This window comes from Ananas comosus, linkage group 13 (genome assembly GCF_001540865.1).
Source record: "Ananas comosus cultivar F153 linkage group 13, ASM154086v1, whole genome shotgun sequence".
Classification (NCBI taxonomy): domain Eukaryota; kingdom Viridiplantae; phylum Streptophyta; class Magnoliopsida; order Poales; family Bromeliaceae; genus Ananas; species Ananas comosus.
The window spans coordinates 8,540,811-8,565,115 of NC_033633.1; the positions used below are offsets into that span (position 1 = coordinate 8,540,811).

Consider the following 24,305-nt stretch of genomic DNA (forward strand, 5'->3'; position numbering starts at 1 on the left):
GAAGCGAAGGATGAATTTCGTCGGAATAGATGAGGAAGAAAAAGAAAAGATAAAAGGAATGAGAAGCTTCATAAGGAAGGATGAAGAGAGCCGTCGTATCAAACCGTCGCATCAAAGCGAGTTCCGAGGTCGGCTATAATGATGAATAGACGGCGGTAATTAAGATGACCTAATTAATGCCGCATATAAGACAAAAATAGGGAGTGAGATCGGGGTTGTAAAAAAGAAAATGGACAGCTAAGATTGAACCGTACAGAGGATCACGCTTCGGATTACGTCAGGTACTCATACAGAGAATTTGAATTTAATTGGACCGAGAACCATGCCTCGGATTGCGCTTGATTATTGAAGCGATGGCGGGATTTCGGCAGCAGAAAAAGTGGACGGTTAAAACGAAACCATACCAAGAGTTTGGAAAGTAATCGCGCCTCGGATTACGCCAGCTACCGAAGTGTTACTTCGAAAGTTGCCGAGGGGGCAATTGTTGAGCCAATTAGGCGCGGACAGGTGGTACACCGGTGTTCCCTTCAAAGGCATCAATCCGGCCGTGCACTAGGAGCACCAGAAAAGTTTTAAAGAAAACCGTCGCGCCAATTGAAGGAAGTTACAGTAACCGCAAGCAGTTGCATGCAGTTCCGATCGGCTAGAGGTGGTCCGGAATATTAGGAGATAATGACCGATCGTGTAAGAGCAATAACTGAACAATGGCGATCTATAAATAGGGTAATAACGTCCTAAAAAAGGGTCTTTTTTTCTGTGAACAAAAGACCACCCTTATTTTCCTACACTTTTCTGCATTCTTTAGGAGTAGTCTACCTGTAATTTTACTACTTTTCTCTAGGAGTAGTTTGCTAAAGTAGAATCCTGGAGTTTGTCTGCCCCACGGACATCACTTCGTTGTAAACTATATATCCGTCCTTATACTTCCTATCAGTCAATCAATAGAAAGTCATTTCGGCTCTTCAAGCCGGCCAGAGCTCGTGTTGCTTTAGCCATTCGGTTCTTCTTTCGGCTATGTTTCCGGCCTGCTCTGTACATTCGGCTCATTCCAGTCGAACCGAACAGATAGTAGTGGTTTTCAAACCCAGCTTGCTCGATCCCTCGTCAGCCGAATCGCTTGATCTGTAGAAGGGCGCATACTTCGAGGGTCACTATCCGCAGCCGTTCCTCACCCCGATGCGTTTCCCCAGGATGATCTTTGACTGGGTCAAGGGTCGGAAAATTCGGCTACCAACACTGTTTTTTTATTCTTCAAAGCAACCTAATTTTTATTTTTATTCAATTGATCCTACTTCAACTTATTCTAAGAATTATATTATATCTATTTATTATTTTCGAATCAAATGATACCTAATTTATTGCAAAATTCTCGAGATGAGAGGGTATCCAAGTTTAAAAGACGCGCTCTAGCCACTTGGGTTGTTGAGTCGAGCTCGGGTGCGGCCGGATTCACATCCGCAGGTGCTATTCACAACCAATTTCCCTCTCTTCTTCGCGCTCATCTCTGCCTGCCTCCCGAGTCGACCCCGCCGACGGAGGGTTTAGGGTTTTAGCGGCGACGCCCCGGACAACATATAGCGCGCCTGCCTAAAAATCTAAATCCTACTCCAAACCGTCATACGATTCCAAGTCTAGGGTTTGAATCGCCGCCGCTGTGGGAGCGGAGAGAGGAATGGCGGAGGAGATGGACGCCTCTCCCAGCTACTTCAGCCCCGATGATCTCGGCAGCAGGGAGCAGTACCGCCGCTACGGGAAAAGGCAGTCTCCCTCTAACATTTCACCACTCTTGGCTAGCTCGGTGTCGAAATTCTCTGAAGCGAGGCTTCTGTATGATGGTAATAACATTCAGAAACGACCTAATGCTGCTTTGCTTCTCGAAGAAATCAAGCAAGAGGTTGAGAGCTTTGAACCTGATGGGTTCGATGGATCAAGAGTTCCGAATGCAGCTAAGAGACGAGTATCTGTTGATGGTCATGCTGTCTCGGACTTACATGCTAATTTCAGTTCAATTCGACAATCGGCGAGCCAATCATTAAAGCTGATCAAGCAGGAAGATGATTTCCTGCCAGATGGTGGAGAGACAATCTTTACATTATTTGCCTCTCTTCTCGATTCTGCACTTCAAGGTTGGTAGCATATTTTACAAACTTATTGCTCTCTCAAGTTACAATTTGTAATCTTTTGTTAGGGAATGATAAACCCTGTTTTTCTTTAGCACGACGATGACTTCTATATGAAGGTAATTTATTATTATTCTGCTGAAATATGGTGGCTGCTGATGCCTAAACTGGTCACAAAACAAGCTCGTAGTCAAACAATAAGCTGAAGCGTCATCCAATAATTTGGAAACAAAGATTTGGCTGGGTAAAGGGGTAATGCATCCCGATGTCTAGTGATAAGGATCATTTAGGTTTTATTCAGACATTTTGAGTCTGGTTTATGTTTGTGCCTTCTTAAATTAACATTTTGAAGCGAACTGTGACCTTGGATGGACTATCTGACTAATCCTATCGCTCTGTACTGTGTTCCCAAGAAATTAGCATATTGCGTCATGTACTCATACCATTTATCACTTTGTATCTCGTCCTAGGTAACATTAATCTGGACCAGTCACGGGTTTCAAAATCTAGATTGGCTTATTTTCCTCTCTCATTGCTAAAAGTTTATTCGTTATTTATTCTTCATGTTTAGATTAATCAGGAAATCTAATTCTATTGTGACTAGACATTTGACTTGTCAACACCTAAGGAGAACCATCTTGTACCAAAAACTTTTTGTTTTTCCTTTTAGCGAGTGAAAATCATATGTTTTCATATCCGATCATGTTTTCTTTTTCTCAGTTGCATTATGAAGCAAAATTTATAGGGAAACCAATTGGTACCATTCGAGTATGATTGATTTGCAGGTTGTTCTAACCCCTTGATAAACCATTTGGGAGGAAAACAATTTTAAATACTCAAGCATTTGTTCCTCTGACATGTTTGGTCCACTGTTAGATATTTTTGCTCCACATGTAATTCGCTAAGCTTGGCCCTTAGTGTAATTGAAGATGCCTTAATTTTTCATGAGGATGAATGTTGAGTCCCCTTGTTCTTAATCTAACTGTTAGGCATGACATAGGGTAAATAATATTTTAATAAAAAAAGAACTTTAATATGCGGAAGGAAAATTTTGCTAGATATCTGTGTGGTGACCCATAATTTATCATGAATATCCTTTGTGGTAATAGTCAATCCAATATTATTTTGAAATACTCATTCCCTTTTCTTCTCCATCTGTCGCTCTTCCAATTATGGTTGCACTCCATTTGCTTCTCTCTCTCTCTCTCTCTCTCTCGTTCAGTCTCTTCATTGCTATTCCCATTCCTTTGCTGTTTGGAGAAGGAAGAAGATGAGGAAAAGGGATTAGATCCCTCATCTTCCTATACCGTTGGTCACAAATCTTTTTCTTTCTTTGTCACTCTTAGTGTATTTGTTAGTAGAATAAGAAGAGTAGGAGAAACAAATGAGGATGAGGAATAAAGTCCTCTCATTCTTTAATGATTGATGATGAAGAAGAGGAGGGAAAAAATTGCTAAGAATGCGAATTTCTAAGCTAACTCAGACTAAACCAATATCTAAATTAGGCTTGAAGTAATGTTTGTTAACGAGATTGGGAGACAGGCTTTTATGATTGAATCTTAAAAATGGTAGAGGCGTGAATTATATATTCAACTAATATTGTCTGCGATATTTTCAAACTTTCGAGAGGTACAAATGAAATTAGCCCATGGTATGGATATGTGAATCAACTTTAGAAAACTCAATTTTGGTTGTCCACTAGGGATGGCTATAGGGTGGGGATCGTGAGTTGACATGATTAGATTTTTAGTTCTAATTAAGTTAGGCTTTTTATCTTTATCGGGTTAGGGTTTCCTAGTGAGATTAGGGTTTTAGAGGTTTATAAATAAAGGGCAATCCTTTTTTTGCAATTAATTGTTCTATTTTAATAAATAACAAGAGGTATTTTCTCTGGCTTCCAGCTTGGTCAAAGTTAGAAGAGGACGATCCTCTTCCCTTTGAAGCAAGAAGGTGTTCGATTGATTGGTTAGTAAAATTTGGGTATTAGACCCAGTTATTCACGCATCTATTGCTTGTCTTTGTTCCATCTCAATTACCTTTGCTACTGTACTTGCTTACTCGTTCATTATCGTCAATTTGTTTATCTCCCGTTTGCCGGTGAGTAAAGCTTACCTCCGTCGACTTGCGGTACCCACTGGGAGGAGGAGACATATTTACATGTTCTCACCCCCCACCATTTTCAAGTGACGTGAACGGTGAGGGTCGGGACGATACATAAGGACGGCATAGCTAGATCGCATTAGGGTTCTTAAGCCGGTTCATTTCCTTTTACTTCTTTTAGTAGACTAAACAACTGAATGGTTCAGTTAGATGATCTGAATATTATTGCATGAATAGTAATCTTGGACTTGTATGAATTTGGGTTTTCGATTGTGCATGTACTTGGAGTTTTCTGGACTTATGGTATTTTGGTTCTATGGATTTGAGTTATTTAGTTTTCTACCCCTCGTGGTAATCGGCTTTAAAAAAAATTGAGTTTTAGTGTGGAAAACAGTTTTCGAAAAGAGTTTGAATGGTTTTCGATTGATGCTTATCTATAGTTTAAAAAAACAAAGCTTTCGGATGGGTAGCACTTTTAAATAGGATGATTGTCGTATTGTGTATCGCATCATCCAGCGCCTAAAGAGTGCTTAGAGGCATACATCATTCCTAAGGATGGCTAGCTGTATGGACATGCATCGAATCAGTTATTTGTGGAGTATTGTGAATGTGGGTTGTAGATCGTGAGGTGTGATCGTGTATCTTGTTGTTTAAAGATGGTACGCCGTGCAAATACAAGAAAGACTCCGTCTACTTGAGCAGGAAAAACTTTGTATTTGTGGCGGGTCTGTGCGTCACATGGGCCAGGCTATTTAAAAAAACGAGGCACGTTTTTCCGCAAGCTCTGATTTCTAAACAGCCACGGGGCGTGACAAAAATCCAACATAAATGGGGATGCAGAGTATTTATCCATTTTGGCAAGTAAATAGAGCCAAGGGAGTCTTGTTGGAGTGACGATAAATAAGAGTTGTTGTTAAAATTCTCTAATCCTAGTTAAATAAATACAAAATTATTAGGGTCATCTACACTTAACTATACTCTAATACAAGATCTAAACTTTAAAGTGCTGTGGCACGGGGGTGTGCCATTGTCTGCCTGGCACGGTACGGCACCGGCACGCTTCCGTGCCGACACGTGATACGCTTGCGTGCCGATGGATACGCACAACCAAGGTTTAAAGTGCCGTGGCACGGGGGCTTGCCGTTATGTCCCTGGCACGGTACGGCACAGGCACGCTTGTGTGCCGACACGTGGCATGCTTGTGTGCCGATAGATACGCGTGACCGTCTACTGACACGCTTTGGCACGGACTTATTTCAGTTTTTTTGGTTCTAATAAACTCTTATAATGTTATTTTGAAAGATTTAAATAAATAATTATGAATATTTATTATATATACATTACTACACTTCAATTAATATGCATGTAAGCTTTTTATAAATAAAATACAACTATACCTGATGTAGAATAGAAATTAAAATACAATAATAAAATTCACAAGTACAATAGTTATTTAAATTTACATCTTTATATAGAAATGACTGCTTAATTCGACATATATCGTCACGCTTGATCATATGGCGTATTGTCATTTGCAGATATAAGATTTATTTGACAATATTGATATAAGTATTGCTGGTATTGTGAGAAAGTAATATATTCTAGATATTACATCCATATTTTGTTCTTTTATTCTTTTTAAAAATATCTGATCAAAATTTGTTTAGGAGATCGATTTTTGTTCCCTTGATTCACCGAAAGTTTCACGGTGCGACAATTTTTGGCAAAATATTTTGCGAAGAAAAAATGGATGTCAGTGGTGGGCTACGGGCTCAGGCTGCCGAGTGGGGTGCGGGGGGCGAAGCCCCCCGTGATATGGATCAGGTATGTCAATTAAAAATTTGCTATCAATATAGAAGTTAAAAAAAAGATATCTGCCAAAAAGCAAAAAAAAAGTTGAAAAAAAGACAACAAAGTGAAAAAAAAGACAATATAGGTGGCCCGGGATGGGGGCTCGATACCCCAGAGAACAAAACAAAAAAGAAAAGGCCAAAAAAAAAAAAAGAGGAAGCAGCGACACGCGGCACAGTGCCGCGGCACATGGCCGCGTGCCGCTTTGTCTCGAGCGGCACGGGCCATGTGCCGCAGCACCCAGGGGGGGTCCGAGACCCCCCCTGTACCGTGCCCCCTTCTTGGGGGCACGGTACGGCACGCCCCGTGACGTACGGCACGGGGCGGTACGGCACGGGGCGGCACTTTGAACCTTGATAATTGCTGCTGTAAGGTAAGGTAGAAAACCAATGAACAACGATAATCGACAGATATACTGGTACAGTAGCAGTAATAACTGAATGGAAACAATTGTAAACAATAGTATAGACAACCATTACTGTAATGAGAAATAGAAAACAACTATGTGTCAACCAGAACAGATAGTCTGAATACACCGAATCACTGCCATATTGGTCTAAAGACCTCAAGCAAAGCCCCGTCATGCCCGCCCCCTTGGCATATAACCCTGACAATAGTTCGCATAGGGCTCACGGGTCGGAAGTACGGCTACGTTTCTGGAAAAGAACACCCTTTTACGGTGGATCAGACCATTGGTGTGCGTGAAGATACTCACGAACTGTGGCAATCGATGCAATATGTTCAATGGCCAACAACGACAAATAGCCGAAACAATAATCCACAAATGTCCGACCAAATCTGGTCTACTATTTTCGAAGGAAATGTCACCATGTCACTGACTTATAAGGTCTATATAATTAAGTCACCATATACGAGATTCGAAAGGTAATCATGCAATGGATATACAATATCACAATGTAACGAATACAAATGTCACCGATCAATAAGGTCTATATAATCAAGTCACCATGTACGAGATATGAAAAGTCATACAACGGATATATAATATCACTATGTAACGAATACGAATATCACCAACCACCATAATCAAATCATAACAACCAGTCATAGTTACCGGAGGGTGACTAGGAGCTCGGTAGCAAGGTGTGGGGGTGGTAGCTGGGAGTGGAGTGGAGAGGGTGAGAGAGTGTGAGGGAGCTATAGTTTAGTAGAGAGATTTATATATTTAGTGCGGCAATTGCACTTAGGCCCCCCGAACTCTTTCCTTCAGAGTCTCAACCTTTTCCTAGCTAAAACAATAGTAAAATAAAGAATTTTACTCGTGCCGGAAAATAAAGAATTTTTCTAGTGCCAAAAAATAAAGAATTTTACCTTCTAGATAGTATATTATCTTATCTTTCCCTCCTGCTGACCAAAAGATACTTTTAATTTGAGCAGCAGTTTGTAATCAAAGGTGATTGGTAATCACATAAAATTTGTTTGTATTGTCATGTAAGAAAATTAATCGTTTTTACATATTTCAAGCCATAGAATAGTTTGTTTTCTCATGAGAACCTTCGAAAAGGAAATAAAAGATTTTTACTATTTATTTTAGCACTCTTTTGCAAGTTAGATGCTGATAGTCTCTTTATCATGTATTTCTAGGGAATTATCTTTTGTTATTGATTTGTTTTGATGCTAATTACTATTGCCAATCTAGAAAATAACCTTTTGTTTTTGGCATCATATTAGTTTGTCAGGTGTTATATGGCCTCAAAGATGTTATTTCACATATTTGCAGGATTGATGCCTTTTCCTGATCTGATTTTGCATTTCGAGAAGACATGTCGTAACATCTCTGAGTCAATCAGGTACTATTCATCACCAAACTATCATCAATCACTGAGTGTGCTGCTTTATGTATGTTAAGTCTTTATGTATGTTAAGTGACAGAGTTAGAATTACTTAGTGGTTCACTCGTTTGTTGTTAAATTGGTTTCACATGTATTTTTTGTTCAAGTATTAAGTTGTAGCTGGTAGCGTGTTACCTTTCTATTCTTTTGAGGCAGTGCTCAAATACAACTGCAGATTAGTAAGAGTTGATAGTTCGTCCCTTACGGGAGCTTGGTATGCTAGTTTATGTTCCTGATTATAGTCATGTATTCTCAATGTTGGTGATATACTAATGTTTTCTCAATGCTGCTGACTATAGTAATGTATTCTAATGTACTGTCGTTGTTTGTGCTATTGGGTTTTAATTATGGAGGAACAATTTAGATGGTAGGTTTAACTTTGTGGTGCATCTCTTTTGTGGACGGTAAGATATAGATCTGAATTTCTTTATAATTCATAGGAATCATTTCTTAGGAGTTTGTCTCTTTTTTTACAAATTAATATTCCTTTGAGTTTGTAAATGTGTAATTATCTAACTAATGTTAGACAACTGTGATCTTGAATTGAGAAATCCTAACCTCTATTTTCACAGGGTTGTTTGTTTTTGGCCGTTAATTTTATGGCCGCTTCATGGACCTGGTAATGATTTTAAAAAATGGTGAAATTTGGTTCCTAGACACTTTACATCCTTTAGATCATGTTTAATTGTGCTGATCATCGATTTTGATTTTCTGTCTTAAAAAATGAGTTGATAGGATGAAGGCCTTCATCCTCTTAAGAGGATAGTTGTTGGGCACCATGGAATATGTCCTTGAGTCATTTTTGTGGCGAAGCTCTATTAAGTAATTGGCAGAAGGGCATAATACCAAGATTGTGTAATACTGCCATTGATTAGGGGTAGTTGCTTGCCACTACCTTTGATTACCACATTGAATATAATGGTTGGTCTCATCGTTATCATACAACAATATCTACCAACTGTCGCTACCGGCCATTTGGCCCATTTCTACTAAACATCACTAGTCGTAATTATTACTTTCTTTCACCTTCACCAGTTCACCTTGCTTTGTACTATGAGCAACAGCCAATTGCCTTTGCTTGTTGTGACTACTGGTTATGTGCAACCATTTGTCACCATGACAAACTTCTGTGGGCAGCTGCCACCACGTTAGCCACCACAATCTCATTTTGATTGATCAGAAATGTTAGCAATTTTACATATTGTGGCAGCTCAACCATAATTAAAAATCAATTTTCATTACTAGGATTCTTGATTATTGCTGTCAGATAGCATTATTGGTAATTTCCGTTGGCCATCATTGCTGATCAACGTCCACCAACATCTACCAACCTTTATAACCAATCAATAAGCTATTTACCACATTTACCGCTGGCCACCAATAATGCCCTATTCTCGTCCCTTTCTTTTATCACAGTTACTTTTCTAACTTCCTTTGATCTCCTATTTCATGCATTTAATAGTTTCCAATGTTTCACATATTCATATCCAGTTTTATAGCATATTTGTCTTCCTTTCCATCTTTAGCGCTTGACTTGTATAGGTATTATTATTCTTATTCTTTATTCTTATCATTATTATTATCCTTCTTATCAGGTTATCATCATCATTATTGTTATTATAGTTCTTATTTTAGTAAATTTCTTTTTCTTTCAGCCACTTGACAAGGTGAAAAGTTCTTACTATTGACACTACTTGTGACAAATTTTAACAAGCTTTATAAATATCTAAAGGAGCAAAATGATATGCAGTACTTGAGGACCTCTACTTTTTTATTACCTAGTGAATTAATTTGTTCATTCGACTACATATTAGCAATTAATCGCTCTTATTGTGGATATATTGTCATATATTTTGCATGAACTAGGAAAAATAAAGGAATATTGTGTTTTTAATCTTGGTAAATCAGTGTGATTATAGATGTACTAGTAAAGTAGTAAATATTGTTTCTGGAGGTTTTGATATGCTTTTGTTTGTTTCTTTACTTGAAGCACTATTTCTCATGCGTACATTTTTTATTATGATTTTTTTTTTATTGGGTAGGTATGGTAGTACAGTGCGGCATCGGGTGGTTGAGGACAAGTTCATAAAGCAAAAAGCTCGCCTCTTGCTTGATGAGGCCGCTTCCTGGTCACTTCTTTGGTACCTCTTTGGGAAAGGAAATTACTTCGAACCTACATAAATCTTTTTATTTAAGCTTTTGCTATATGGTGGATATCTGAATTACAGCTTCTGCTAATTTGTTTTTTTATAATCCCCTCCTTTTGTATCAAATAATTTATAATTGTGAAAGGCTTCTCTTGAGGTTGGGAGTGAAATAGCGTTCTTTTTGTATCTTTTAAAAGCCTTCATAATGTCTCTTTTCCTTTCTACTTTCGATCACTTTTGCGGTGTGACTAGTTATGAGGGGATACTTGTTGACGATCTACGTTTGAAATTTTTATCTAATGGAAATTTCTTCCCTTTAGACTTGCATATGTTTTGACAGCCGTAAGATTCAAACGTGCTATTAAATTTTGACTGTTTAATCACTTTCTATTTTCTTCCTGGCTTGATTCTGATGTCTTAAAGATTAATCTGTCTAGTAAATTACTTTTTTGAGTATTAATATCTGCTTCCAGAGCTTGGATGGTGTAATTTTTCTTTAGATGTTTGATTATACATTCTGCTGGCACATTTTAGCCTTACAGAACTTATCCAGTTCTGCATTCTGCTAACATTTTATATAATTTTCAGCATTTCACATTTCTGGCTCTAAACTTGCTTCTTCTTCTATACTGCAGGAAATGAGGAACTTCCTGAAGACCTATGGCTGGTTAAATCATACGGAAGCTAGCTAGCTTTATGCACTATTTCATTGCTCAGTTACCTTTTGTTTTTTCAACTTATTATTCTTATTGTTAATTTTACGATTTCTTTATCTACAGTCTCCAACAACCTCGCACCAGGAAGCTTGCCAATTTGTTACGTCAGATCATACAGCACAACTATGTCTACGTATTGTACTCTGGCTTGAAGGACTAGCCTCAGAAGATCTTGATTCGGAAAAGAAGGTAATGGGATGTTCAATTCGTGTTTGAAATGCTAATTTTCATGAATAGCGTTTTTTTGCGATTACTACCATTGGTGATTTACACATTTTCCCTCTGTTTACTGTTTGCTTAAAGCTGCACTATCTGTTTCTAGAAAGGAGCTCTGAGTTGCACTAAATCTTGGAAATGACATATTTACTAGTAGCATTGGTGATTTATACTTTTATCCCCTATTTGCTGCTTGCTTAAAGCTGCACTATCCGTATCTAGACAGGAGCTCCAAGTTGCACCAAATCTTGGAAATGACTTATTTACAAGCCCTGCTCTTACTTTTGAATCATTTTATAGAAAGTATGGTAGTTAATTATTTTTCTGGGTATAATGTTGTGGGCTCTTTTCTACAGTTTTGTATATTATTGAAATGCACCTAAATGTGAACATTTGCTTATTTAAGTATGTAAAATGAACTAACATATGCACTTATCTATGGTTATTAGCTTGTCTAGACATGTATAGCTAGGTCAACTTATATGCCTCCCATTTCAAATTTTCAGGTGGGTCAGTTCTTTATCTCTATTACTTCCATCGTGAAGTAGAAAGCCATACGCCCGAATGCCTCCTGTAAAATCACTTTATTTGTTAATTTGCACATCTTGCAAAACTTTGGAGCACTAACTTTTGAAATATACCTCGTCAGTGTTTTCATGTCTTGATGAAGTGCTCTCTTTTAGGTAAGAGGAACCCATGTTGGTTCCTACCTTCCAAGTTCTGGTGTTTGGCATCGTACACAGAGGTTCTTAAAGAAAAAGAATGACGACCCAGCTATTGTCCACCACTTAGATTTTGATGCTCCAACACGTGAAGCAGCTCAACTGCTTTCTGATGACAAAGTAAGATAATTGGGCTCGTACTCATTGATGATTGAACTATAAGTATTTGATATATCTGAGATTTGGTAGCATTGTATATTTTATTTACACAGTTAACGTTCAAATACAGTGAAATCCAGCTCTACTTAAGTCATAAGTGATGTCTCACATGTGCAACTGCCTTTGTGTAATGAACAGTACAACTACAATCCAGATTGAGCTCAACCATAGGAACAAACTTTCCTTGTACTTGTTTTTCTCGTTTGCATAATATTCTTCTGTTAGTTATTGGTACTAATGTGCTAGCCACATAGAAGGCTCTCACACTCTCCCACATTATTTGATGTGGTGCTATTGGACTATTAGAGTGTCAACAACTCCTGTTTTAGGCCTTGACATCCTTGTCAGGCCCAACCACACATAGTCCAAGATCACCATACGGTGTGAGACCCAGCTAACACTTTTGGTGTCAATCTGGCTCTGATACTAAATATAATGATCTAACCTACTAGCAGTAATAATTTGTTGGGCACCCAAACAACCAACTCAAAATGCTTAAGCCCAAGTGACTAGTATTAATGTGCTAGCCACATATCAGGCTTTCTCACTCTCCCATATTATCTGATGAGGGACCATTGGGGTGTGAAAAACTATTTTCTTGAATATTATTATATTACTAATGAGTTACTATTCTGCAGTCCCTTTTCTAATTGTGGTTATTGAGTACATAAGTTTGTTACTGCAGTTTCGAATTATTTCTTTGAGACTTACAAAGAAGAAACCTTATTCAAGCTAGCTGAGTACAAGGTTGTAAATAGCGGATAGCGGGTACATAGCGTTTGGAGAGTCTCATAGCGGAAAGCGGATAGCGGGCGCTATGAACCCATAGCGGGTTTCATAAAAGCAAATTTAATATGTTTATGTTTCTTATAAAATACATATAATTTTGAAGAAAAGACAACTAATCATTCTTTTTTTTAGTATTGCAAGCCTATATATTTAATGTTATTATCTATTAAGAATTTAAGATTAACTTTAAAATATTTAGCAAACCAAAAAGATGACGATATATGATTCTCTTTTAAAAACGGATCACCTTTTTATCTTCCAAACCCATAGAAACAGGGTTTATTTCATTTAAGGATCCGACTCGATAAACCATTTTAACCTGTTTGTATTTTTTAAAGGTTTGGGCTCATAGCGCCCGCTTTTCTACCGCTTTATAGCGGCCGCTTTAGCGGGCGCTACGCCGCTAAAGCGGCCGCTATGAACCCGAAGCGCTATATACCGCTTTATATATTATAGCGTAGCGGTAACACCTAAAAACCGCTATAGCGGCCGCTATGGCGGGCATAGCGGCCGCTATTTAAAACACTGGCTGAGTATCGCAGAAGCCTCTGATGACATCCATTTTTGAGGACTTGGTAGATTGGAATCACTTGAGTCAATTTGATTTTAAACACAAATTTCCAATATGGGTGTTAAACTGTTTAATGTGGCTCTTTAATTGTGTTTAAGTGACTTAACCAAGATTAGTTGAGTCTATAATAAGTAAAATTGTCACTAGATTTTGCTAGCGGGTGAGTTGCGTCTTTGTGAGTTGGAGATAGAAGATGTTGTATGTTTAGTTAGACGGCAATACATTTCTCAAATTTATATACCAAAAGGTTGATTTAAGAATTTGTGCTATTGCATGTTGGGTAATTGAGCAATACATCTCACTAGCACATTGTAATACAGGTGGATGCTTTTGGAAGAGACATGATAATATTGGTGCAAAGATATACATCTTTTCCCTGGTAGAGTCAACTGGAGTCAACTGTCTACAGTTGTCTTGTTGACATAAAATTATGAGTACAACATAGTTAATACATAGTTTTCCTGGAGACGATACTATTTGCCTGTATATTAGTAAGTGGTGGTAAAATGTATCATCATTAGCATAGCATACTGTAAGTTACGCTTCTTTTACCAAGTAGTTTCAACAATCATATTGTTGTGTTTAACTTATGTTGATGAACATGGTTGTTGGCAGTTAGTCTTTCTATAGATGCTGTCATAAGTCTATTAAGTCACAGCTATAATAAAATGGCATTCTCATTACTAAGCTGGTCTTCTTGTAAATTGTTCACGTTGTTGAAGCTTTTCAATCAATCTTGCTATTTATTATCTGAGATCCTGGTTGATCTTTATAATGTGATCATATTTTAAGTTATATTTGGTTACCTTGGCAACTTGGACAAAGTTTTTATTATTTCATTCCATAATTCCTTTATTTTTTTTTCCGAACGATTTGCTGTTCATGAAAAAGTAACATATAGATTTTGATATGCAATAGAAGCAAGATGAGTTACTTCTAGAAGATATTTGGACTCTACTAAGAGCTGGAAGATTAGAAGAGGCATGTGAACTTTGCCGCTCTGCCGGCCAGGTATGCCTTTTGTTGTATTATTCACTTGTCTCACTATTTGTCATTTCTGCTAATTGTCTTACAAATGCTATCTGTACTTTCAGGCTTGGAGAGCTGCTACTCTATGTCCATTTGGGGGGTTGGACCTCTTTCCTTCTGTTGAAGCTATGCATAAGAATGGAAAGACACGAACATTACAGGCAATTGAATTGGAAAGTGGCATTGGACACCAATTGCGTCTTTGGAAATGGGCATCATATTGTGCTTCAGAGGTAGGACCCGATTAGAAGTCATCACCATTCTTGTTCCTTCAACAGTCTGTTGTTATGCTTGTGCTATCAAATTCTGGCATGTCCTTCACGGTGTCACTTGTTGAATGGATTTTCTATGTTCTCATATTATTTAGTGAAAGTTTTTATGGACATGAAATTACCAAATCATCTGAAATAAGGATTTAAGTGTCGTGGCACGGGGTCGTGCTGGAAACTTGCCGGCACGGTACGGCACGGTGGGTGCCAAGCCGTGCCGATGCGTGCCGGTCAAAAAAATTCTTGTGTGCCGACACATAATAGCATGCAATATTTATTTTCTTTAGCAACAAAATATTCTCACTATTTATTATGTCTTTTATCACATCTTTTGAACTTTATTGAGAAAATTACTTATTAATTTAAAGAATAGAGAGTTTTGAGCTGTGCCATCGGCATGGGGTTTGTATCGTGCTGGTATTTTGTTGGCACGGTACGGAATGGTACGGTAGATACGGTCCATGCCGACGGGCGCTTAAAACCTTGATATTCTGAAACTTGTATGTTATATCAAAAAGTATGACTGTATGAATACTTCCAGGCTTCCAGCTAAGATTATGGTTTACCTAAATGCAATGAAGAAATGGAAACTGGCTTGAAGAATAAAGCCAAGAGATGCTTTATGTATGTCCCAGCTCCAAATCCCCATACATGAGTAAAAGAATTAGAGAACAACTGTTCACACATTTTAGAATATCCGTGCAAGTTTTGGTTCTAGAACTTTCAGTTACGTTGAACCCTCAAATTTTGCTAATCTTTTATCAGTACTCTTCTTTTTTTTTTCTGCTAATCTTTTTTGTAAACTCTTTTAGTTGTGGACTTGTGTCTCTGATCATGAGTATAACTAAGGATTTAAGTGCCGTGGCATGGGGTCGTGTCGGAGACTTGCTGGCACGGTACGACACGGTGGGTGTCAGAACCAAGGTTTTAAGTGCCCGTCGGCACGGACCGTATCCACTGTGCCGTATCGTGCCAACAAGATACCGGCACGATACAGATCCCGTGCCGATGGCACAGCTCAAAACCCTCTATTCTTTAAATTAGTAAGTAATTTCCTCAATAAAGTTCAAAAGATGCGATAAAAAGACATAATAAATAGTTAGAATATTTTGTTGCTAAAGAAAATAAATATTTCATACTATTATGTGTCGGCACACAAGAATTTTTTTGACCGGCACGCATCGGCACGGCTCGGCACGCACCGTGCCGGCAATTTTCCGGCACAACCTCGTGCCACGGCGCTTAAATCCTTGGCCGGGACATGCCGATGAGTGCCGGTCACAAAAAATTTATGTGTGCAGACACCTAATGGCATGAAATATTTATTTTCTTTAGCAATAAAATATGTCAATTATTTATTTTGTATTTTTGTCAAATCTTTTGAACTTTATTGAGAAAATTACTTACTAATTTCAAGAATAGAGGGTTTTGAGTTTTTGCCATCGGCACGGGGGCTGTATTGTATCGATATCTTATTAGCACGATATGGCACGGTGGATACGGCCCGTGTCGATGGGCACTTAAATCCTTGACTATAACCTTGGTCAACATTAGGACTTTTGATCCGGATCCTACTATGATGTTAGTCTTAGTTGGTCTATAGCGTATATGATGCTTAGATCTTTTCTTTTAAAAAATTAAATTAATTTTATTTTTTAACTTTTTTTTTTTTCTTTCTCCATAACCACTTAAAATTTTTCCATGATATTTATTATTATTTTTTTTGTATTGAAGAGAATTTATAATTGCAGTGGGATGTTGGCTTGGTTCTTCTTAGATTGTTTTAACGCATCTTTCATGTTTACTCTGGATAATGCAATTCTATTTATCTGACAAAAAACACGACACTACTGATTTTTGTCTTGTTCATCTAAGCATCAAGCTATACAGTTTTGCAAGTAGTAAGATCAATGACCAAGATAAAATTGTGTTATACATGAGCATCATGTAATGCTAACTGCTGGCACCCTATTCTTCAAATTGTCATTATTAATTTCCTGTCCTAAAACATTTCAGTATAACTGACTTTTCTGCATGGCTCTTCACACTTTTTGATTGATAGTGCATTATTATAATCGTATGGTGCATATATGGATGAAATGTGCCATAAAAAGTAAAAAAGAAACACTTAGAACCCTGGCATTTGTACCTTAATTATGTGATGTTGTTTGTGTTAGAGTTTTTAATCTGCCAAATGAAAAAACTTGATATGTATTCTGTCTTGTAAATGACATCTAGCCCTCTACTCCATTACCTTATGTTTCATATAATGATTTTTTGTAGAGTTTTCAAAGTTCAGTTGCTACAGAATCATGTGGGTTAATATATTGTATATATTAATGATACTAGTTTCGCTACTGTAACCATTTCAAAGTGTGTTTTTACTTTTTAGTTACACTTACATGCTATCTCTGAATCATGTGCCTGAAGAAAATTGCTGAGCAAGATGGTGGGAAGTACGAGATGGCTGTATATGCCCTGCAGTGCAGTAACTTGAAACGCTTAATGCCGGTTTGTACTGATTGGGAGGTACTCTATGTTTCCTGATTCCCTGTGATACCATATGATTACACTTGATATATGCTTCTCTGCTTGTTTGTACATAGCATATACTGCGAAATGACATGTCTTATGCCCTGTGCATTGTGAAGTCCTGTGTAGCCGGTAGTATTCTCTCGGTTTTGTTTCTGGGTTCTTTTATCCTTTGATTTAATCCATGCTTTTGCCTAGAGGGCAGCATATGTTTATCCAATGTCCATTATTGTAGGCCCTAGGGATGCTGCAAAGAACCTTGATGCTCTCGTACATTCTCTTTTGTTTCATACATGGTGTATAAGTGGGTTCGAAACTTTGAGTGAACACAAGCCGATTAGGCTGGGAATCAATATACTTAGCTAGCCAAACATCATCCCAGTAGGTTGATAATCCTATGCTGCTGTAAATGATTGACTTCTACTATTTTTTTTTTTCTGATATATATTTTCTTAGCCCGTTTTACTTCCTAAAAATTAACAGTATTTTCTTATTTTTGCTAGCATATTTGAATTTTCTATTTTTATTTTTATTGGTGTCCGTTTCTTCATTGGTAGTTATGTTTGACTCATTTGCCAAAAGGTATCGAATAAAAGGTTATCGAATAAGATTTTGGCTAATACTTTTGTCAGATTCTTACTTTTTACATTTTATCTTTTTTAAATTTTAAAAATTTTCTGAATTAACCACTGGTACATCTGCATATGTATATCAGCTGTGTAGTCCCTTCCCCGCAAAAATTAAGCAGCGGCCCTTTAGAGGAACACAGATATTCTTGCTATGCACCTAATAATTATCTAAGCTTAGTAGAGATTAGAACTTTAAGACTTCTCGATATTGAAATATCTCTGGTATTCTTCGGTTTTCGTACAATTAAGTTTATGGATAAACCTTTTATATTTGGACGATGCAAAGAGTCTAGAAATATCTGGTTACGCCTATTAGAAATTTTGCAGATTGTTTGGTATTGTTACTTGACTAAGCATTTTCATACCTTGTGCAATTCAGTCAGCATGCTGGGCAATGGCAAAGTCCTGGCTCGATGTTCAGGTCGATTTAGATTTAACTCGCTTTCAGCAAAGTAGACTGGAGGAAAAACAATATGCAGATGATATGAATGGGGCTTCTAACCAAGCTATTTCACCGTCAATTGGCCCTGAAAATTGGCCATATCATGTTCTTGATCAGCAACCACGTGATATTCGTTCTCTTCTTCAGAAATTACATTCAAGGTGTTTATCCACTTCATCTTCTGCATATGTGTGCCCTATTCTGTTTCATTTGATCGTTTGTCTTCTGGTGCAGTGAAAATGTTCATGAAGCAGTATCACGATCATGCAGAGAGCAACATCGGCAAATTGAGGTATAGTCAAGAGTTTTTTTTTTTTTTTTTTTTTTTTTTTTTTTTTTTTCTAAATAATAGTCTTTAAAATTTTATGTTTGGGGATCTGACTCCTAGCAAAATTTATTTGGAGATCAACCTTATTTTTGGCACATCAGCGCCACGTAGGCACTGGGCTGAAATAATTTGGGAATGGGAAGAAACTGGTGAATTGTTCGCCATTTCCTTTTCGAAAAGCATTAAATGGTTCACCTCTTTATCATTGTTTTTATTTCTTTTATGATCTTAAAATGCTGAGTTTTTACCATTTTAGTATTCTAAAAAATTATGACTAAGGCAGTGAATCGGTCTCCGCTCGTAGTGTTCCTTTTTTTTTTTTTTTTTTTTTTCTACTCTCCTCTTGGGAACTATGATAAAGATGGTGAGTCGTTCACCACTTATATAATAGCAGTGAACGATTCACCATCTTAATAAATTTCTCCACTTCCCACCCACATGGTGCTGAGGTGATGAGAAGAGAGTTATATCCTCAAATAAATTTTTTCGAAGGTTGTATCTCCAAATTTAAATTTCAGAAAGGCTCTTTTGGAAAAAAAAGCCCTATAGTTAAGGTTACAGTTGAGCATGATTAGTTGTCGGTTACAATTTATCTTTGGACTCTTTAACTAAAGCAATTAAAAGCATAAATCGCTCATTGCTCAAGAGATTAGCATGCTAGGCTGAAGAGTGCTAAGCTCGTATGCTTTGTATTTTGCCCATGTTTTGTGGTGTTATCTCTGTAGTTGGCATAGTTCAGCATCAAGGTTTAAAGTGCCGTGGCACGGGGGCGTGCCGTTGTTTGCCTGGCACGGTACGACACTGGTACGCTTCCGTGCCGATACATGATACGCTCGCGTGCCGATGGATACGCACGACTTCCTACTGGCATGCTTTGGCACGGACTTATTTTAATTCTTTTGGTTCCAATAAGCTCTTATGATATTATTTTAAAAAATTTAATCAAATAATAATGAATATTTGCTATATATAGCTTACTATACTCATCAATTAACATATTTGTAAACTTTTCTGCATGTAAAGTATAATTATATCTGATGTAGAACATAAATTTTTATAGGTAAGAATTATTAAAATGCAAAGACATCTTTTTTTCTTTTTTTGTTTAACCATATTATAGTCTTTCTTTTATAAAATACAAAAAATAATTTTGAAAATTATTTGAAAAAATTATTCTAAAAAATATTTGAAAAATTATTTTTTTAATTAATTTTTCAATTTTCAAAAAATAGTGGATCTATCAATAAAATTAAGCAATAAATTATATGACAAATAAATTAAATAAATTTAAGTATCAATTATTTTAATTTAGCTTTTAATTTTATCAGTATTTTCAATCTTTTAGCACAAAAATAAAATTTTATATTTGATGTCGCTCATATTTTTTTATTAAGTTCGATTTTGTTCTCTTAATTTGCCAAAAAATTCGTAGTGATACAAATTTTAATAAAATAATTTATAAAAGAAAAATAGATATCTATGATAGAAGCAAAAAGCTCGAACAAATCTTTTGTCCGTATATTGATAAAAAAAAAAAAAAAAATAAAAAAAAATTTAAAAAAAAAAAATAGCATAGTGCCGGCACGTGCCGGCACTGTGCCGTGGCACGCTGCGCCGTGCCACTCTGTCTCGTGCGGCACGGCGTTGCGTGCCGCGGCACGTAGGGGGTCGGAGACCCCCCTATGTACCGTGCCACCTACTTGGTGGTACGGTACGTGCCGCCCCGTGCCGTACGGCACGGGGCGGCTCTTTAAACCTTGTTCAGCATGTATTGTGTCAACATAGTATTGGCATCGTAGATATCTCATGCGAACTAAGTAGAATAAAAACTTCTTCTGTTCAGTTACACTTTTAAGCAGAGAAGCTCCAAAATTGTTTCCAGCTTTGTTGTGTTATCAGTTATTTATTTGGGTGATTGAATTTGATGATTGGAGTTAATATGTAATCAAACTTTCGAGTCATGCTATGAAACCTTCAGAGAGAATAATTGGACAAACTCCAAAATGAGAAACCAGTTTATTAGAAAAAACAACACGATATCATGCCTGGCAGGACTGCAGGTTGACTATTGGAAGCCATTTAATTATTTGGGTGATTTGCATTATCGAAGGGAAATGAGAAGAAACTTAAAATTGGTGTTCATCAATTTTATAAAATACTGATAGAGTACTGAAAGAATTATTGTGCTGGGTTTAATTTAAAAAAAGAGATGTTCGAATGCACTTTAGATGTGATTAAGGGCAAGTTTGGTCAAAAATAGTGTAAGGGTAATGGGAGGTGAGATGAATGAATTTCCTATAACAGTAGTATCGTATCATGATTTAGTTTCAAAATCTACTTGTTTGCTCTAGTTATAGATGAATTAACTAAAGATATTAAAGATGAGGTCCTATCATCTTCATACCATACCATTTGTGCTGCTGAACAAGGAGTGGCGTTTACCTTGCCAGCATGGTAACTTACTACAACCTTCATACTAACAGCATGTACGAAAGCCCCCATTTTCTAACTTCTTTTGAGGAAAAGGTGCTTAAAGCCTACAAGAAATTGATGGTTTATTTGGGAACATTGAGATCCTCCCACTCTATCCTTGGTGGACAAGACATTTGAAGTAACCTTTTGTTGTTGTGGATTTATTGCTGAATAAGAGAAATTGAGTTGGATATTTACCGTGCAATTTGAGCAGGATGGTTATGAATTACTGGCTCTCGAACATCAATTTTACTAGTAGGGGAAATTGTAAGAAAGGTTGTAAGAAAGGTAAAAGAGCATACACTCATTGGTTCTATTGATGATGTTATATAGTACAAGAGATGAGTCTAATATAGTAACAATGCCTAATATAGTAACAATATAATTAGGTATCTCATATCATATAATCCTACTCTAAATATGTTGTAATATATGGTATCCTCATATAGTATGAGATACTAAATATGTCGTAACATCCCCCCGCAAGCTAAGCATCCGATGGTCAGCTGCGAAGATTGAGCCGCAATATCGAAAACCGAGAAGGCGACAAAGGTTTGGTGAAAATATTAGCAAGTTGCTTATCATAAGAGATGTACACCAAGTCCAAATCACCAGACTGGACTTTCTCACGTAGGAACTGATGGTCAAGCTCAATATGCTTCGTTCAAGCATGGAGAACCGGATAAGCCGCAAGATAAGTCGTGCTGAGATTATCACAATAGATGCTGATAGAGTGCTATAAGAAAACACCAAGGTCACGGAGTAAACGGCGAGTCTAAACTGTCTCAGAAAGCGTATATGCCACAGCGCGATACTCCGCTTCAGAACTGGATCGAGAAATGGTGGGCTGTTTCTTAGCAGACTAGGAGATAAGATTGGACCCGAGAAAGACGCAATAGCCAAAAGTAGAGCGACGTGTATCGGGACAACCAGCCCAATCAGCATTGGCAAATGCCATAAGAGAAGGATTGACACAGCGAGAGAGTGGAAGACCATAAGATAGGGTCCCTCGAATATAACGTAGAATACGCTTGACGGCTTGCATATGTGGTTCACGAGGCGTCTGCAAATACTGAGCAACAGAGTTGACAGCATATGAAATATCCGCTCTCGTGAAGGTGAGATACTGGAGAGCACTAACAAGCTGACGATAGACATAAAGATCGTCAAGAAGATGTCCCTCATGAGACGAGAGGCAAGAGGCCGGAGAAAGAGGACTAGAGACAGGCTTACAATCAAGAAAGCTATGGCGTTGAAGTAGTTGATGCGCATATTTGTGCTGAGTCAGATGAAGACCAGAAGAAGACGGAGTAACCTCAATGCCCAAGAAATAATGGAGCGGCCCGAGATCCTTCATAGCAAATTCACGTTGTAGGGTGACAATGAGAGCCTCCAAAAGAGAGGAGGAGCTGCCAGTGATAATAATGTCATCAACGTATAAAAGAAGAACGAGAGTGCCAGAAGAGGAATGAGAAACAAACATCGAGGGATCTGCGATACTGCTGACAAAACCAAGTTCAGAAAAGAATGAAGTGAACCGCTGAAACCAAGCCCGAGGGGCCTGCTTAAGACCATAGATTGCCTTGCGGAGACAACAAACGTGATGAGGAAGAGAGGAGTCCACAAAACCCGATGGTTGTGCCATATAAACCTCTTCAGAGAGAGTTCCATAAAGAAACACATTCTTCACATCAAGTTGTCGAAAAGACCAACCAGTGGATAAAGCCATGGAGAGAACATTACAAATAGTGGTCGCCTTGACAAAGGGAGAAAAAGTCTCATCGAAATCAACACCTCGTTGTTGTTAGTAACCTTGAGCAACAAGTTGAGCCTTGAGACGCTCAAGAGAACCATCCGCCTTCTGCTTTACCTTGTATACCCATTTACATCCAATGAGATTAACGGAAGGAGGAGGAGGAACAAGATCCCAAGTAGCATTAGTCAGTAAGGCATTAAATTCCTCAGCCATGGCAGCACGCCAACTTGCATCCTGAAAAGCCTTATGAAAAGAAGTAGGCTCAGTAGGAAGAGTAGAATGGGCAGAAGCGAGTAAGGAAGTAGACCCTGTGGAATCTTTAGTCATAGATAAGGGTGGCAATCCAGCTCGCTGTTCGGGCGACCAGCTCGCTGTTCGCGCTTGAAATGAGCTCAAGATCGAATCGCTGTTAGTAAACGAGCCGAAACGGCGAGCTGAATTTTCAGCTCGTTTAATAAACAGCGAACACGAGCTGGGGTCAGCTCGCGTCGTGTTGGCCTCGATAACAGCTCGAATACATATATTTTATATATAATTTAATTTATATTTATATTTTTATATATAAATATATAATTATATATAATATATATTATTTAATTTTTAGAAAATAAAAATAGAAATATAGCTTAATTATAAAAGACTCATTATATGTAAAGTTTCAACTATTGTATCAAAGTCTATAGAATAAAATTTTATAAATTTATTTTTTATATATATTTAAATCTAATCATTTTTAATTTATTGTTCTGGTGTGCCCAGCTCGTGGAGGCCAGCTCGTGTTCGCTCGTTAATAAATGAGTCGCGAACACGAGCTGAATTTTTGCTCGATACTTTAACAAGCCAGCTCGTGTTCGCTCGTTTAATCGACACAGCGCGACCTCAGCTCGCTCGTGTTCGGCTCGTTTACACCCCTAGTCATAGAGCGAGTGAGCATATAATGGGTACGAGCAGGACAGCGAGCCACAGAAGATGAAGGAGAGGAGACAATAACAGGCTGAGAAGGTGGATTAGCAGAGGAGGTAGGTGGCACATCAGTAGCAGATGGAGAAGGAGCAGCAGGCCGGCTGGCGTGTCGTCTGGTATAGACCCGGAGCTCAGATGGACCAACAACAGTGGCAACATTCTCGGGACCAACCTGTGGAGTATCAGAATGCAAGCTAGAAGGAAATATTGATAAATCCTCAGACGGTGAAACCGATGTGTGTGAACCAATATCAGGAGGAGGACGTGTGAAGTAGAAGCCAGAAATCGCATCAAGAGTGGCAGGACTTTCACCCAGTAAAGGCGGATTAGAGAGAAAACTTTGAAACATTTGCAAGTTGGAAAATAAGGACGAGGAGGAAGAAGAAAATTTAGACAGACAAGAGTAAGGAAAAACATGTTCAACAAACGTAACATGGCGAGAAATAAAGACTTTATCGGTGCTTGGATGTAGACAACGAAATCCTTTATGTTTGTCAGAAAGACCCAAGAAGACACAAGGAAGTGACCGGGGATCGAACTTGTGAGCTGCAATGTCTTGTACATCGGGATAACATAAACATCCAAAAATTCTTAAAACGTTGCAAGTTAGGAGAAGCACAAGCATGCAGAATGTCATATGG

At 37.8% G+C, this 24,305-nt stretch overlaps 1 protein-coding gene across 1 annotated transcript in view; it reads left to right on the plus strand.

Moving 5' to 3' along the window:
* Positions 1,426 to 24,305, plus strand: part of LOC109719335 (nuclear pore complex protein NUP107) — a 44,847-nt gene continuing 21,967 nt past the window's right edge. The window contains exons 1-11 of the mRNA XM_020245935.1: positions 1,426 to 2,126; positions 7,813 to 7,882; positions 9,967 to 10,082; positions 10,707 to 10,738; positions 10,851 to 10,976; positions 11,687 to 11,845; positions 14,163 to 14,255; positions 14,339 to 14,506; positions 16,973 to 17,071; positions 18,083 to 18,306; positions 18,380 to 18,437. Of these exons, the coding sequence (XP_020101524.1) occupies positions 1,673 to 2,126; positions 7,813 to 7,882; positions 9,967 to 10,082; positions 10,707 to 10,738; positions 10,851 to 10,976; positions 11,687 to 11,845; positions 14,163 to 14,255; positions 14,339 to 14,506; positions 16,973 to 17,071; positions 18,083 to 18,306; positions 18,380 to 18,437 (1,599 nt within the window). The 5' untranslated portion in view covers positions 1,426 to 1,672. The remainder of the gene's footprint in view (positions 2,127 to 7,812; positions 7,883 to 9,966; positions 10,083 to 10,706; positions 10,739 to 10,850; positions 10,977 to 11,686; positions 11,846 to 14,162; positions 14,256 to 14,338; positions 14,507 to 16,972; positions 17,072 to 18,082; positions 18,307 to 18,379; positions 18,438 to 24,305) is intronic.